Genomic DNA, 15,397 nt, shown 5'->3' with positions numbered 1-15,397 from the left:
ACGGTAAAGATTATGTGTTTAGAGAACGGCACCGAAAATCGACCATGGTTTTCCACGAATTTCACTTTTGTCATGTCATTTTGTGGCGCTTACTGTGGCGTTTACTCGTGACGTTTATGTCTGTGGAAAGATGGCTGTACATGGCTCGTCGTTCGTTGCTGACGGTACGCCGTACGTGGCTTATCACGGCAGTAGGAAGACACCTTCTGATACCAGTTACGCTTGTTAAGATAGCAAGGCCTCCCCTACTTTATACTGTTATATTTTTGATCACGTTAATGTTTTATACTCTTGCCACATTAACAGCTTATTTTAAAGTTTTTTTGATCAACAACAAGTTGAAGCTAACCAATCTTCTCAAAACCATTTTCAGTCAATCGGCAATGGACGTGTTGAAGTACAAGAAATCGGTGTTCACCATTCTTCATATTTTAGGTGTTTTCTATGTCAGTTACTCGCAATTTTCTCATAATCGCAGGAATTTATATTTTTAGAAGTGCAAACAGGGCAACATAGGCCGAGAAAATGATATCCATGTTGTTTCTGTGTCTGTCTTCCTCTCTGAATCCTGCTATTTATATTTGGAGAATGAATGACATTCGAATTGGAGTAAAATATTTACTGAAGAAGCTTTTTTGCGTGTAGTAGCACAACGAAAGCTTCAATTATAGTTTTGTAGGTAAAAGTATACAGACAAGGTACTTACAGGCCTTATCCGAGCGCCGTTACCTTTTGTGCCTGAAGCTTGGCCGTCTGAATGGGCCCTTTGCAGCTAACGGTCACATGGTACAAAATTCACCGTTCTGCAGAGCAAGCTTCCCACTGGGTTATAAAAAAAACAAAGAAAATCCAAGTTTAACTGGATGAACTCCCTTTGTTTTGGATGTCCTATTTCGCTACTTGTTCTCTAGCATGGCGGATTCTGGACCATGTGGCCATTACCTGCAAAGGGCCTATTATGGGAGAATTTTTGTCGACTGGAAGGGCATATCCACTTGGTAATCAGGGTGATATGTTGAAAACTCTCGGAGAAATAAGCCCTGAAAATCTGCGAAATTTACATAGAAGACGTATATGCTTTGTAACATCTTGATACTTTTAAAGTTCACTTTCTCGAAACTATCAGTTTAGCATATCATCCTTAAATTTTTAACAAGTACAGAGCTCTCAGTGTCAATTTATGGAGAACATTTATTTGTATCTTGTTTTGTTGTTTATGCTAATATATTGAGGCTAAACCTGTAATCAAATATCCTCCTACATCTTGCCATAACACGCCAGGCATTCTTTAAATGCTATTCAAGGAAAGTTGATATTAAACACTTAACATTTTTCGTAGAAAGAAGGTGAATTTTAAAGTACAACAATTCTAGCATGTCAATTTACTGCCCATTTGATGTAAAAAAAGTCTTAGCAAACTCGTTTGCTCTTTAAAAGAATAAATGTAGAAAAGAATAATAGCGTCTTAGTTGTTGTGTAAACGTAGTTACTTTAATGTGTTTTTCCTTGGAACTAGACTATAACAACTGATATATTTGTGGGCCTCTACTATTTTATCACTGAAAAGCGTTCAAAGGTTAAAGATTTTGTTGTTATTCAATACCACAAAAGGGGAAATATTCTGAAAATTATAACGATGTATTATTCAGTCAGTGACACAGGCATACTCGGAAAAATGGAAATATGAGTGCTCCTATCAGAAGTCGAACCTAAGACCTTCCGGTCTCTAGTTCGGATGCTCAACCACTAAGCTACAGGAGACTCGTGGGAGCTAAGTCCATTAAAATTTGAAAATGGCCTTACACGCCAAAAGTGTCACATTCCGTTTCTTTCATTATCTTGCATGAACTTTAATTTGTGATCATTGAGAGGGTGCTTCGTCACTAAGGCATTTATTCTCTTCACTCTCGGCAAAAAGGTGGCTTTTAATTAACTGTTTTTTTTTTCAGTACTATTACTGATGGCAATAGACAATCTACAATGGAACAACTTTAGGAAAGTAAGAAGCCTACATTTTCTGGTGGTTAGCTTTACAGATTCTAATCATCTGCCATCTTTTTAAAGCTATAATTGAATTAACAAGCCTTTCATAATTACATTTTTAATAAATATCCCGGTGCCCTTTTCAATTCTAGAAGTTCAGTTTTTTGAAAAGAAACTCCGTGTCGCCGTAGATAAACAGAGTTTAAGTCTTGCCTGATCAAGAACTGTTTTCATTTGTCGTGATTTTGCACATTATTCGTTTGACCAAATGTTTAACTTCATTCCGAATATCTTTCATTCTCCAGAAGTAAAGGAGAGGATTGAGAGAGGAGGACAAAAATAAAAGAACCATCGAGACGTTAAAAAAATACATAATTAATTCTCTATCGCTTAGAAAAAGTATCAGCACCAAACTGATGGACATTGGTAAGTAACCAACATAAAATACTATTAGTATGTAAAGGATGGAGAATACAGATTTCTTGTACTTGATAAAGTCGATTGATGGCTGCCCAAAGTTGTGGAACAACTCGTTTGCATGAATTTGCTGCTGGTGACGTGGAATTGTTCGGAAAAGTTTGAAGTAGGCCAGTGTGGTGACTGTAAGGCAAAGCAATGCTAATATAAGAAAAGCAGTATTTATTTCAGGTCCAGGGCGATTTCGACGTGTAATTTCAATGGCGTAAAACACCGTTAATGGGAGTGGAACCACTGTAAGCACTGCAGTGCTGATGTAGGTTCGACGCACAGTAATCCACGATCGGCGAGACATATGCAGCCATCGCTCGATGGACATAAGTGTAACGAGAAGCATTGTACAAGAGGAAAAAAATATCGAGAAGCTGATTCCCACAACCGTGAAATGTTTTTGAACAGTTGGATATATACAGTTTGAATATACAGAGGGGATGAGTTCGTTTGCAACAAAAGCAGGTTGGGTGAGGAGTCCAGTGGCAAAATCGGTAAAAGCCAGTCCAGCGAGCAGAATATAGGAAGGTGTTCTAAGAGATGGGTTCCTCCAGATTGCCGCCAAAATCAGGGTATTCCCGACCACTGCCACTGGCGACAAAATAGCGATGAAAATTGCAGATGAGTAACGTACGACACTGAATGTGGCAAAGCTTCCCGTTTCGTTGCCACAGTCAGAAAATTTGCAATTACTTCGAGGAGTAGAAAGAGTTGTGTTGTTGAACAAAGTGATGTTTGGCCGCCTTGGATAAGTCTCACAGTTAAATTATGTATATAGGCCATCTGTGTTTTACAAGCAGAACTGATTTAATCTAAATTTAATTTCGCTTTATTGTCTGGACGTCCATCTGACCAACTCGCTCTATTTATTATTTTTTCTTTTGAGTTGCTTATTTATTTATTGAGTAAAAAAAAGATTGATATTGTCTACTCTCTCTACAGAACAAATAGGTTGATTAAAAGGGAAGTTAATTATTTTTTTGCCTTAAAAAAAAAACACGATATATTCAGCTTTTGCTAAGCTTTTCATTAAAAAGAACAATCAGTTTTCCAAGGTTTGAGCTACCACCTGTTTTAAACATTTCGGATTAAAACTACCAATAATAACTGAGAATTAATGTTGTTTTGCTCCAAAATACAATATTCCAGATTGGTGTATGCAAATGACTAATGCTTGGTGTTTCAGTAGGCTTCATTTCTATACAAGTTTGTAATTAAGTATACTGTTATATGTTTAAAGGTTTTGTAAAAATATTATATTGATGGTTAAAAAAAATGGACAGAACCCCAAATTGGGGCAAGTGTTTTTCGAAGTATACAACACTCTTTTATCATACCGCTCTGAAAAACAAAAAAACCGGAAACATTCTTCGAGATCTAATCAAGGTCTGACTGGGAGTAATAAATTAAAATTGAAATTAATCAAACGGATAAAGGAAATTTATAATTTCTTCATCCATCATTTACAAATCATTAGTAAAAAAGGAAGTAAAATAAGTACAAGCCAACATGCAGAAAAACAAACATTTCTACAGTGTACAGAAAAAGAGAAATGATTGTTATTTAGAGAAGATTAAATCGTAGAAGATGAGTGACAGATTTATTATTCTCCTAATATAAAACTATTACCCTTTTGCATACTTCGCTTTTTGTTAAAATCTTCGCTTTCTTTAAATACAAACAGCGCTGAGTACAAAGATTGCTCTTGCTCCTCCAGAACACCCCTGTTTGGGCCCTTGATTGTTCTTTAGAAAACATTGCGAGGAAAGCAAACTTTAGTTTAGAATAAATCTTCCGTCGCAGTGTATAATGTTTACATGTCCTTCATGACTTTACGTTCTCCGCATCCTGTCACCGAAGTCCGGCATTAACAATAATTCCCGCCTTTTTGATCAAATTGCCCCTTTCCCCCACTTTGATTCAATTTTGTCTCTATAGTTTTGAGACATATTTAAAGGTAAAAACTGATGAATTTATATTCATTGAAGGGAATAAGAATAAAGAAGAGGTTGTCAGTGACCGATTCAGTCAAATTACAATAAAAAAAAAGCAGAAAAGGAGAGCGAATAATGAACAAGTCTGAACAAAACGAAGGAAATAACGACACCAAAGTCGGTATTGTGTTCTTCTATAACCCAGCAATTATAAAAAGGTTGTAAGTTCTTTCTGGAAAGCGTTTGTAAGATATGAAAACAGAAATAAGCTAAACGTATTTTATGCAGGGTTTTCAAGCATTTTAATGTTGTTTATGTTTTGTTGCATACAAATAATGTGTTTTTTAGTAAAAGTTTCATCTCATTTCGCTCATTCCATCAATATAACAAACAAGAGAGAGATTGTTAATAACATCTTACTTTTAGGATTGTAGAATACACCATGTTTAATGAAATTAAAATGCTCTTTACTGATGACAGTTTTAAATTAGGTTTTAACATTTTCGCTTTCGCATTACAAATACATGATCAAGGATAATTATTTCTTTCCGACAATAACTGGAGGCCTAAACTGGCGTCTAAAGTTATGTTTACATTTATACCTTAGTTTTATCACTAAGAATTTCATTTTATAAAGAGTCTAATTCTTGAGAAACAGAGTTAATGTCCCAGCAAACAAAAAGAAATATCGAGCGTAAGTTCACAGTATTTCATTCATATAGTGTTGGAAGTTTCCATGATGGAGGAGAGGTGGGGAGCGGGGGGGGGGGGGGGGGGGGAAGGGGAGAGTTCAATTTAATTGTAGATAAGTAAGTAACTGTTCTAACATTCTAACATTCGCTCTTACAAAATCTTCATTTGAAATTTCAACAGAAACGAAGAATTCCGTGTCTTACTTTACAGTTTTTGTTCGTTCAAGTAAAGCAGTTCATCCAGGTGAAAGGCATCTAGTCACTATGCATTTCCAAGTTTCTTGGTAATCAGTGTGGACATCCAACTTAGCCAGGAACCGTCCTTAGTTTAACTCCATGCAAAGAATTTTTGCACAAAAGATTTTACTCCAGTTCGAATAGGATTCATTCTCCAAATGTAAATCATGGGATTGATTGAAGAAGCCAGAAACACAAATAGTATACTTATGTTAAATGGTACGCCTGCCACCCTCATATTGATCTTGAGAATCAGTCCTAGGACTACAAATAAAATAGGCAGGTAAAAACGTAGAAAACGCCTAAAACATACAAGATAGGAAATACGGATTTCTTGTATTTTGCCAGGTCTATTGCTGGTTGACCAAAGTTCTGCGAAGATTCATTTGAGTGAACTTGCTGTTGATGGTGACGAATAATACGGAAAACTTTAAAATAGGCAAATGACGTAACAACAACGCAAGAAAAGAAAACGACAAAGAAAATAATTATAGAGGCATAGTCGTGTCAGAGCGAATCGCTGCAACTGGTATCAGAAGCAGTGAAACAACTGCCACGATGAAACAAGTACGGCGCCCAGTAAGCAACAATCGACGATTCATGTGCAGCCATCGCTCAATAGACATAAGTAATATGAGCACCAAAGTTAGGTAAGTAAAGAAAGTGCCACAGATTGTTGTTCCAAAATACAGCATCCGTGACTTGTTGCTTCCCCTCGCATTCTGCAAACAAGTAAAATGTAATGCGATGTAAAACGGCTTATTGATGAGCCCGGTGCAAAGATCAGTTAAAGCCAACCCAGCGAGAATTATGTAAGACGGTGTTCTGAGAGACTGGTCCTTCCATATTACCGCCAAAACCAGGCCATTTCCAGCTACTGCAATGGGCAGAAATATGATGATGATAACAGAAGTTGAGAGAACAACCGCTTGAAAAGTGTAACTTTGATTTGTTTCAATCCCGTTGAGTGAACAAGGGCTGAAGGTTATTTCTGAAGGAGAGCAAGTTCCGTTGTTACACATAGTAGATAGTTGTTGGTCTGTCGTTGTGTGGATATTTGCTCGTTTAATATGAATAAATTTGATCGAAAGTTAAATATACATTCTTTAATAGTTGTCAATAACCCTTCAACAAGCCGTTCTCTTCAGTTTGAATTGACTTGAAAGGGATCCTGTGCTCTTTGTCACTTTTTAATTACGTTCTGTACTAATTATTTTAGCTCTTATGTAATTTATTGATGTCTTAATTAAGCACAGAAAATGAAGTCTCACAGGAAATGCACAACTAAAATAATTGAAAAATCATGTGCTAACACAAGCTTTATTAAATTTCTGTTGTTTTGCCCTTAAGACACTCCTCTGAACCAGGCTTGCAATCGTAAATGAACATTTCACGGGCTCAGAATCAAAGTGGGCCAGATCACAAAACAATTGCGAATTTTTTCTTGTAAACAAACAAGCGAATGCCGCTAAAGTGTGTTTCAGAACCAGAGGAACCTTAAAAACTACAAATTGGGTCAAGTTTTTGTTAAGTATACAGCAGGCTTTTGTCATACCGTTTTGAAAAACAAAATCAAATACGGGGAATACAGTTCGAAAGGTTCGAGATCTTATCAAGGTCTGACTGGGAGAAATTAATTTTCTTGACACTTAAATCAATCAATCTGAGAAAAGAAATATGTAATTTCTACACCCATAATTTTCATAAAAATACTAAAAAATGATTAGTAAAATAAGTCTGACCAACATGTCTAACCAACATTTCTACAGCGTATCGAAAAAAAAAAATGATTGTTATTTACAGAACATTAAATAGTAGGAAGCAAGTGATAGAGTTATTATTTTCCCAAACTAGAATTATTAACTTTATAAATACTCTCGCATTTTCTTGGAATCTTTAAATACAAGGAGCCCTGTGCAGAACGATTTTTCTTGCCATTCTTCATCACCCCATTTCGGATCCTTTATTGCTCTTTAGAAAACCGTGACATTGGGAGGAATGGCAGCTTCAGTTTAAAATCGAACTTCTGTCGCAGTGTTCATTTGTCATGTTTACATTATTTTTTGTCCTTGAAAGTTCCGTCATGACTCTGTCCCATTCTCAGCCGAATTACGTAAGTTGGTTTAAGTATATTGGATCATTTTGAATAAATTGCAATAATACACCTTAACTTACACACAAGATAGTCTAACGACCCTACTGCGTTATGCACTTCCAAGGTTTTTGAACCAATCATATTATTTACCCTGAAATCAGCGTCAACATTCATCTTGGCCATGAGCCTGCCTTAGCTATAGTTTGACTATATGCAAATAATTTTTCGTAGAAAAAGTTTCACTCCAGTTCGAATAGGATTCATCCTCCAAATGTAAATCACAGGATTGATTGAAGAAGCCAGAAAAAGGAATAGCGTAGATATCGTAAATGCTACCTCTAGCATACTCATGTTGATCTCAAACATCATTCCAGCAAATACAACCAAGAAAGGAAGGTAACAAATGTAGAAAACGCCTAAAATATACAAGATAGAAAACACCGATTTCTTGTATTTCGCCAGGTCTATTGCTGGCTGACCAAAGTTCTGCGAAGATTCGTTTGAGTGAACTTGCTCTTGATGGTGACGAATAATACGGAAAACTTTGAAATAGGCAACTGATGTAACGAGAACGGAAGAAAAGAAAACGATAAATGAAATAATTCCTGAGGCAAATTCGTATCTCCTGTTAGAGCGAGTTGCTGCAAGTGGTATCAGAAGCAGTGAAACAACTGCCACGATGAAACATGTACGGCGCCCAGTAAGCAACAATCGACGATTCATGTGTAGCCATCGTTCAATAGACATAAGTAAGATCAGCACCAAAGTTAAGTAAGTAAAGTAAGTGCCACAGACAGATGTTGCAAACAGCATCCATAAGTGTTTGCTTCCCCTCGCATCCTGCCAACAAGTAATTTGTAGTGCGATGTAAAACGGTTGGGTGACAAGCCCAGTGCAAAGATCAGTAAAAGCCAACCCAGCGAGAATTATATAAGACGGTGTTCTGAGAGACGGGTTCTTCCATATTGCTGCCAAGATCAGGCCATTTCCTGCCACTGCAATGGGCAGCAATATGGCGATGATAACAGAAGTTGAGAGAGCAACCGCTTGAAAAGTAGAACTTCGATTTGTTTCAATCCCGTCGAGTGAACAATGGCTGAAGGTTATGTTTGAAGGAAAACAGGCTGTCTTGTTACACATGACGGATATTTTTTGACCTGTCTTATATTTTGATATTTCCTCGTTTCAGGAGAATAAATTCGATCTAAGAAATTATATTCTTCGTTGTCAACAACCATTTAAAAAGCTGTTCTCTTCTTCGTAAATCGATTATTAAAGGCTGCTACGCTTTTTGTCACTTTTTAATTACGTTCTGTATTTATTATGTTAGCTCCTCTGTAATCTATTAATAATTAAATGGAATTAATTCTGACAGGAAAAGGAAAACAAAAATGACATGCCTAAGAAACTTAGATTTGATTGTTTTTCTCTTCCCTGTTGTTTTGCCGTCAGGTCACTTCTTTCAACGAGGCTTGGAATCCTGTAGATTAATCTTTAAATAACCTCCTATTTCAAGACGGAAATAAGTAAGATTTATTTATTTTCAAGATGGCGGAAAACGAATAAACTAAGTTTAAAATCATTTGAGCTAAAATGACACAAATTGTCTTTAGAAACTGGTCCGATTGCGATATTAGATAATAGTGAATTGAGCTGTACGAGGAGAGTGTTTATGGCATGCGAAATACCATATAAGGATAAACAATAAATTCACCTCACGCAAACGTGACGTTTTATTTCCCGTTGCGTCGAATACATTACATATTACAGACAATAATCGAATCTCTATTCTTGTTGTCAGTCAGCTCTTATGGGAAACGTATTACCACAGTGTAAAGTAAGAGTTTGTTTTGAGCTGAAATTCGATCGAAACTGATAATAGACAGATCTTCATAGGAAACCTCTAGATTATAAAATTGAATGTCGTTAAAAAATACGAAAAAAGTGAGCTAGCATTTTCGTAAACCCACAACAGGTAGGCTAAAATTTTTTTTAGTGAAATTTTCCGCTAAAGCATCAAAGCAGATCAATCTGTACTAGCTAGAAAAAAGAAGTATTTAAAAGGGCAGAAAACTATCTGGGAACACAGCAAGTGCAGTTTAAGTATTTTTCTTGAACATTCTTGTTAGTTGATAACATTGATCTTAATATTTTAAACAAGGAATTTAAGGTTTAAATTCGGTAGGCAGACATGTCCCTCCAAAACCCTTTCTCTTCCATGGCAAGTAATAATCAAGCAATGGAAAGAGTGTTTCATCCGATTTTACCAACTTTGAGGTTTTTGGAAATCGAATAAAAAAAATTGAAATTAAAAAAAACAACGTTCACCAAATTTTATGATAAATGAGATCAGATTTCCAAACCTCCTTCACGCAGAGGCGATACTCTTTTTTTTCTTATAAGAAATTATGAACGAGTTTGAGAATAAACAATCATCACCTCAACGTAATCACATTAATTCATGTTTTCAATCGACTTCCTCCGTCAATAAAAAGAGTGATTCAGTTGTAGCCTCTTGCAGCATTAGGTTACTGCTATCTTCATTTTCTTCCGAGTCTCGGAACAATTTCCTAAGCGTAATAAACAACAAAAGGCTTTTGTTTGGACTTGTGAAGACGAACTTGACTCACTACAATGGACCATTTCTTGATACGTCGTTTTAACGAGGCGGAAGTGTAACAAGGGAATAGATAGAGGAACTACTAGGGAGATTGACGGAAACACTGTACTGAACACAGCAGCAGCAATAATTGTTTTTAAACGATCCTTTCACGAAAATTTTTCTAAATTATTTATTAAATAAACCTACAGTCTCCCAAACCTTGATTAAGTTTACTTTCTTTCAAGGAGTTAATAACTTTAATGAAAAAATTCTTTGTACTTTGTCTTTGTTTCTAGAAAACAATTAAAAATGTCCAATATATGGTGCATAAACAGGTGCAACGGTCTTCATTTATCTGAAACTACCGAAGCAGTTATTGTCCACGAAATTGCAACAGCTGTTCGTAATTCTTACTCTATCTACAATACACAAGTAAAGTCCATCAAAGTGAAACCTCTTCTCGCTATGACACTGCTAGTAATACCGAACGCCAACTTGGCACCAGAAAAATCAAAATAACTTGGGCTACAACGTTACCGTGGATGACCTCTATTATATGGCTTTTAGCGCTTTACTTTTGGAGACGTTTTAAAGACGTTTGACAGTTAAAGCAACATAATCGCCGCAAAGGGGTAAGACAGCCATGTTTAATAACCTGACTCATTCTGCACCAACAAATTCGTTGAGCCTTTGTTCCTTTGACGGTGCTTTAAGGAATCGAAGCTCTGCCTACAACGTGGTTACTCTTTCATCCATAGTCATCACATCCATTTTGTGGCCGGTTGCAGTGGCGGGAAATTTTCTTGTAATGGCAGCAATTTGGAGGGACGCGTCTCTCCGAACCCCATCATACCTTCTTCTGAGTTGTTTGGCTTTCATTGACTTTTGCACTGGACTCATTACTCAACCTGCTCATGTTGCAATCCGAGTAATTTGTTTTAACGAAGTCCGGGGCGATAAAACACAGCAATCGTTCTTGCTTCATTCAAGACCCCTTGGCGAAAAGTTCAGGTGTCTACTTTTGTCTATTGAAAGATGGCTGCACATGGCTCGTGGCTCGTGCATGACTGTGCGCCGCAGTTGTTTCATCATGGCGATAGGAACACTACTTCTGTTCCCAGCTGCAGTATTTCGCTTCCTGGTCATTTCAAAGAGAATTCATGGAATTGCCGCGAACATAACTATTTTCATCCTGTTGCTGTCTTGTCTTCTCACTACGTCGATTGCTTATTTCAAGGTCTTCCAAATCATCAATCGACACAAAAAACAAATTCAAGCCAGCGGATCACAGCTTAGCTTTGGTAGCTCGACGTTTAATCTAGCAAAGTTCACGAAATCTGTATTCTCTATCCTGTATGTTCTAGGGGTATTTTATCTCAGTTTTTTTACCATTTCTCGCCTTTATTGGACTTTCAATTACATGTACATCTTGCGAGTTAGCCGACCTGGCATTCCAAATTTCGCTTTCCCTTTTGTTTTTGTCTTCGTCGGTGAATCCTGTTATTTATTATCGGAGAATAAACACCATTCGTGTCGGAGTGAAAAAACTGTTAAAGAAACTTTTCTGCAACCACAGCTAAGGAAGAAAATACTGACAACTAAAGTAACGATTTTAACTTTGAGTTAAAATTAAAATACTTTTCAACTGATTTTGTAATTCATTTTAATTACAGAGCGACTACTATTACCGGGGCACCTAGCACTGGGGAACAGTGAATAATTCCAAACCTTTGGGTTTTAACTGTTGTTTTCAGCGTACTTGTGATTGGTTCAATCGGCTTTGGTTCAAATTCATTGTTCATGTCCTGCAATCTGATTGGGCAGTTTTGTTAAAGTGACCCCGGTAACGGTAGTCGCCGTATCAAAAGTTATCCGTTTGAAGAATAAAGGAAACGAAAGAAAAAAATAGGTATATACTACAAACAGCAAGTTAATTAAACTAAGTTCGGATTCAGAGAAAATGGTTTTTGTGTCATTTAAGACAAAAAGACTCTAAACCTCAGTTCACGAAGACATGAATTTTGTTAAATTTACGATAAACCTGTTTATAACGGTATGTAAGCACAAATTACAAAAATGTAAAAAGGGTGCAAAAGATTCTCCATAAACTAAGAACGTTTTATAACTACAAAAGCGAGCTGATCTGAGATTAGGCGGCAGTTGTAGTCGCATTTTACTTCCATTCAGTTATTAAGTAAATGTAACAGAAAAAAAATTAACAGTAGTGTATAAAAACGCTAGCCTAACATTTTTCAAGTTTAAACCATTCCGACTTACTTTGTCTCTAGCCACAGGCATTAATCGACAGTTTTATTGCACTGGGGTGATACTTGATAACAAAATAAGACATTTTTTTTCTATTTACAGACAAACATTTTTGAGTTTTGAAATGACATCAAATTCGCTTGATACTTTCCCTTTAAGATTTGTAACACCATAGTTTCAATGGATTATTGCATGAGTGATTCTGATTCATCACAGCTGTAGCCATTTTCCTACAAACTCAGCTTTTAAGTGAGCAGCATGGGAGTGCTAAGTTGGCTCAATTATACGTGAAAGAAAATGTGATGGTACAGGTATTTTTCGGTCAGTGACACAGAACAGACTCGAAAAAAGAAATGGATTATTTGCCAACAAATATAATTTTTATGCCTTTTTTACTTATTTTAATTGATAACGTTTATTCCTCCTCTTTTGTAACGCTGGTAGCAAGTCTGCGTGACAGCATCGGGCTCTGATGTAGGGGTCATGGAAAATGCATTTTAGTCATGCCCCCTATTGGGGTTGTATTGTGTGACTTCTAGGCGATTATCGATTCCTGGGCATTCCCTTCAGACTTTCATCGAGTGAAGACGGTTTCCATTTAACCCGCCCTCTCCCCCTATCCCGACCTCTTGCTGCAGGTTTTCTCTGTCAGTTTTTGTGCCCTCACCTTTTCTGGGCCGATATTGATTATATAGATTACAGACATGCTCGTGCGGTAAGCGATGTTTACGCTCTGGCGGTCATGTGGAAATGAGCGCGAAACGACATTTGACCCAGAATGCACCGCAGTCGTAGGCCGCACACCACCTGACAGACATCGAAGTCTTGATATTCAATTGAAGGCGGCTTTGGGCCTTTTGCCTTTAGCCACTTTACTCCACAACATGTCTTTTCAGGGATGAGCCCAGTAAACAAGCTCAGGCAATGCATCTGTTATTATGAATAAGTGGCATGTTAATGAGGGAAGGACGGCATGAAATCCGAGTTTTTCCAATAGGAGTCGACCCAATGATCTTCCGCCGGATTAGTGGTTCGGATGCTCTACCACTGGGCTCCAGGGGTGAGTTGCATAAAATATAACGTCAGGCGTAACTGCTAACGCCAGACCTTCATCCCAGTCACATTCAGTATTTTAACGTCTGACGATAGCATTCACGGCCGTCGTTAAGTCTTATGCAACTCGTCCAAGCAGACTCGTGCAAACTAGGCCGTCGATTCAATTCTTTTGGGAACCGCATTTTTACCTTGTTTCAATGTTGGATTTTAACATTGAATTTTTTTCTTTTAATTATTGTCCTTGAAGGATCCAACTATTATTCGAATCAAGGGTGACGAGAAGACAAATAAAGAAGGAAAATATGTAACTAAGTGAATTGTTAGAACATCAATAGAAGACTTAATCAAAGGGGGTCATTATTAATGTTGTAACAATTCCAACAGAGTTTGAAGACGATTGTAGGTTCATTTGACTAACATCCTGCATACTGCTAAGATTTCAACGTCCGCGTGAGTGTCTGTTTGAAAGAGCCTTGTTTCACTTACACCCTTTATTAAAATCATGACTAGTTTTAAAACTTGTTCACTAAATGTACGGGGCCCAGGTGACAGGGAAAAATGTAGGGAAACTTTCAGATGCTTAAATAACAATTTTTTTAAGTTACTATCTTTAAGAGGTTCACTCAACGGAATGTCCTGTTAGAGCTTGTAGTTATGAAATGGCAGTTTCCCAAAGAAGAGAATGAATTACCTATTCATAAAAAGAACAAAATCCTGTCAAATCTGAAGAACTGACGACCTCTTAATACCCTGAATGTTCACCGATTGCAAAGAACGCTCAATTGTTTGTACAAGCGCATTAATATTTGTCTTATCTACACTAATGCCGTCCAGGAATGCTATTGAATTTCAAACAGTGTGATAAAAATTTTAATAAATGGTTTATACACGTTAATGTTTGTCTATTACCTCTATTGACTTTCAAGATGGTGTTAATGACTTGAATATTGGCGCAAATGAAAGTATGTTTTTCTCTTTTGTATGTCGAATGACGCATAAGAATGCCCAAAAGTGTTTTTGAATGTTGATAAAAATGCAAAAATCGTTATTGAATCTGAGTTAAGCGCAAATGTTCGTTGTTTGGCGCTAATGAATGTGTCTTCGCGCAGTTGGTCGCCATTTTACGCAAATGGATGCGTATTTTCTCGTAATGAACAGCAAAAGGTGTACTTTATGTTACAGTCGTTAACCATGGTAATGAACAATTACGGTTTGATACAAAAGCGATCACCCCCTAAAAGTTCTTTTGAAAAGAAATGGGACGCCTTGCTTCATTTAACAGAAAGTGAGTTTAACTTTACCAAGTTTTTCTTCTCTTTCATAGCCGCTCATCTCTTACTTTTTTTTTGAAATCGCTTTCGTGTTACATGCAAAGGTATAGTTATGAAGGAGCGCCTGCATCTACTGCCCTACTATTAATTTAACGCTATCACTGTTAAGTTTTCGCATTTTTGTTTTTAAAACGCGCTAATACAGATCACGAGTTGTTCCTTTCAAGAATTAAGTTAATTTCTTTCCTCTCGTCGTTCTAGAATTATTTTTGTAGCTTTGAGAAGGTCTCATTCCACCATTTTTAACCAAAGAGGTCAAAAACCTCATGAAACTTCCCCTTTAAGGAGGAACTTACTGCTTAGATCTTTTGCAGATCCTGCGTATTCTTGCAGAAATTTCGCTCGCAGTCCTTTGCAGTTTATTCTTGACTTTTTTAAAGGGTTTTTGCTGTGAGATGTTTACGACTTACTGCAGTGTTTTGTGGTGTTTTATTAGTGAAATGTATACAGGTGAACAGATGGATTTTTAAACATCATTTTAACGCTTAGCAAGTAGAGCCAGTTCCAAACCACGCATCAGAGAGCAAAACCCCAAGAACTCGAAGAAAAAAAAGGCCAGTTCCGATTCGGAGATATTGCAGTCTCCTTTGTAATCTGACATAAGCATATACTGGTTTTGTAAATAATATAACTGCTATTAAAAATAGATAATTCGTGCTTATGACGTCATAATTTCTGTGAAAACGCCATGTTTTGAACCTTGGTGATCTTCAATTCTCGGCACGGCACTGTTT

The 15,397-nt window shown here is 36.9% G+C and overlaps 1 protein-coding gene across 1 annotated transcript; it reads right to left on the bottom strand.

The window, feature by feature from the left end:
• Positions 1–1,904: 1,904 nt before the first annotated feature.
• Positions 1,905–10,927, bottom strand: LOC146472285 (uncharacterized). Its single transcript, XM_085119520.1, has 2 exons — positions 10,865–10,927; positions 1,905–3,205 (listed from the first exon to the last, which is right to left on the bottom strand). Exons 1-2 carry the CDS (start codon positions 10,925–10,927, stop codon positions 2,201–2,203), a joined length of 1,068 nt encoding a protein of 355 aa, XP_084975646.1. The 3' UTR covers positions 1,905–2,200.
• Positions 10,928–15,397: the final 4,470 nt, after the last annotated feature.

This window comes from Pavona decussata, unplaced genomic scaffold (genome assembly GCF_977016875.1).
Source record: "Pavona decussata unplaced genomic scaffold, jaPavDecu1.1 SCAFFOLD_100, whole genome shotgun sequence".
NCBI classification, from domain to species: domain Eukaryota; kingdom Metazoa; phylum Cnidaria; class Anthozoa; order Scleractinia; family Agariciidae; genus Pavona; species Pavona decussata.
Note: the sequence above shows the minus strand (reverse complement) of the source record. Positions and strands in the feature narration are given on the sequence as shown.